The sequence below is a fragment of the Eimeria mitis genome, genomic scaffold (genome assembly GCF_000499745.2).
Source record: "Eimeria mitis Houghton genomic scaffold, Emh_scaff9897, whole genome shotgun sequence".
Classification (NCBI taxonomy): Eukaryota; Apicomplexa; class Conoidasida; order Eucoccidiorida; family Eimeriidae; genus Eimeria; species Eimeria mitis.
In genome coordinates this window covers 1-454 of record NW_013577269.1, presented here as the reverse complement: position 1 = coordinate 454, position 454 = coordinate 1, and the positions used below count along the sequence as shown (strand labels likewise).

The window sequence follows — 454 nt, the reverse complement described above, 5'->3', positions numbered from 1 at the left end:
AGCTGTTGTTTGGTCGTCGAGCTGCTGCTGCTTTTTCGTGCTGCTGCGAATGGCTTTGCTGCCATAGCTGGAGCTGCGCTTACCTGAGGAAGTGTTTTGCTGCTGCTGCTGCTGCTGCTGCTGCTGCTGCTTCTGCTGCTGCTGCTGCGGCTGTTCCTTTCTTTGTTTTCCACGCTGCTGCTGCTGCTGGTGCTGCCGCTGCTGCTGCTGCTGCTGCCGCTGCTGCTGCTGCTGCTGCTGACGATGCGGGTGTGGTTCACCTGTCATGAAAGCGTGCTGCTGCTGCAGCTCCTGCTGCAGCATCTGCTGCAGTTGCTGCTCCGTTTGCTGCTGCGTTTGCTGCTGCAGCATCTGCTGCTGCTGCAGCTGCTGCCGGCGGGCCCTCCGCGTTTCTCCACCCTGCAGCAGCTGCAGCGCCATTGCCTCGAAGGACTTGCTGCTGCTGCTGCTGCTG

At 61.2% G+C, this 454-nt stretch overlaps 1 protein-coding gene across 1 annotated transcript in view; it reads right to left on the bottom strand.

Annotated features, from left to right (window-relative positions):
* EMH_0098320 (uncharacterized protein) overlaps window positions 1–420 on the bottom strand; it is a gene marked incomplete at both ends in the record, with an annotated part of 791 nt that extends 371 nt beyond the window's left edge. Inside the window, one exon of the mRNA XM_013502676.1 lies at window positions 84–420. Coding sequence (XP_013358130.1) covers window positions 84–420 — 337 coding nt within the window. The remainder of the gene's footprint in view (window positions 1–83) is intronic.
* Window positions 421–454: the final 34 nt, after the last annotated feature.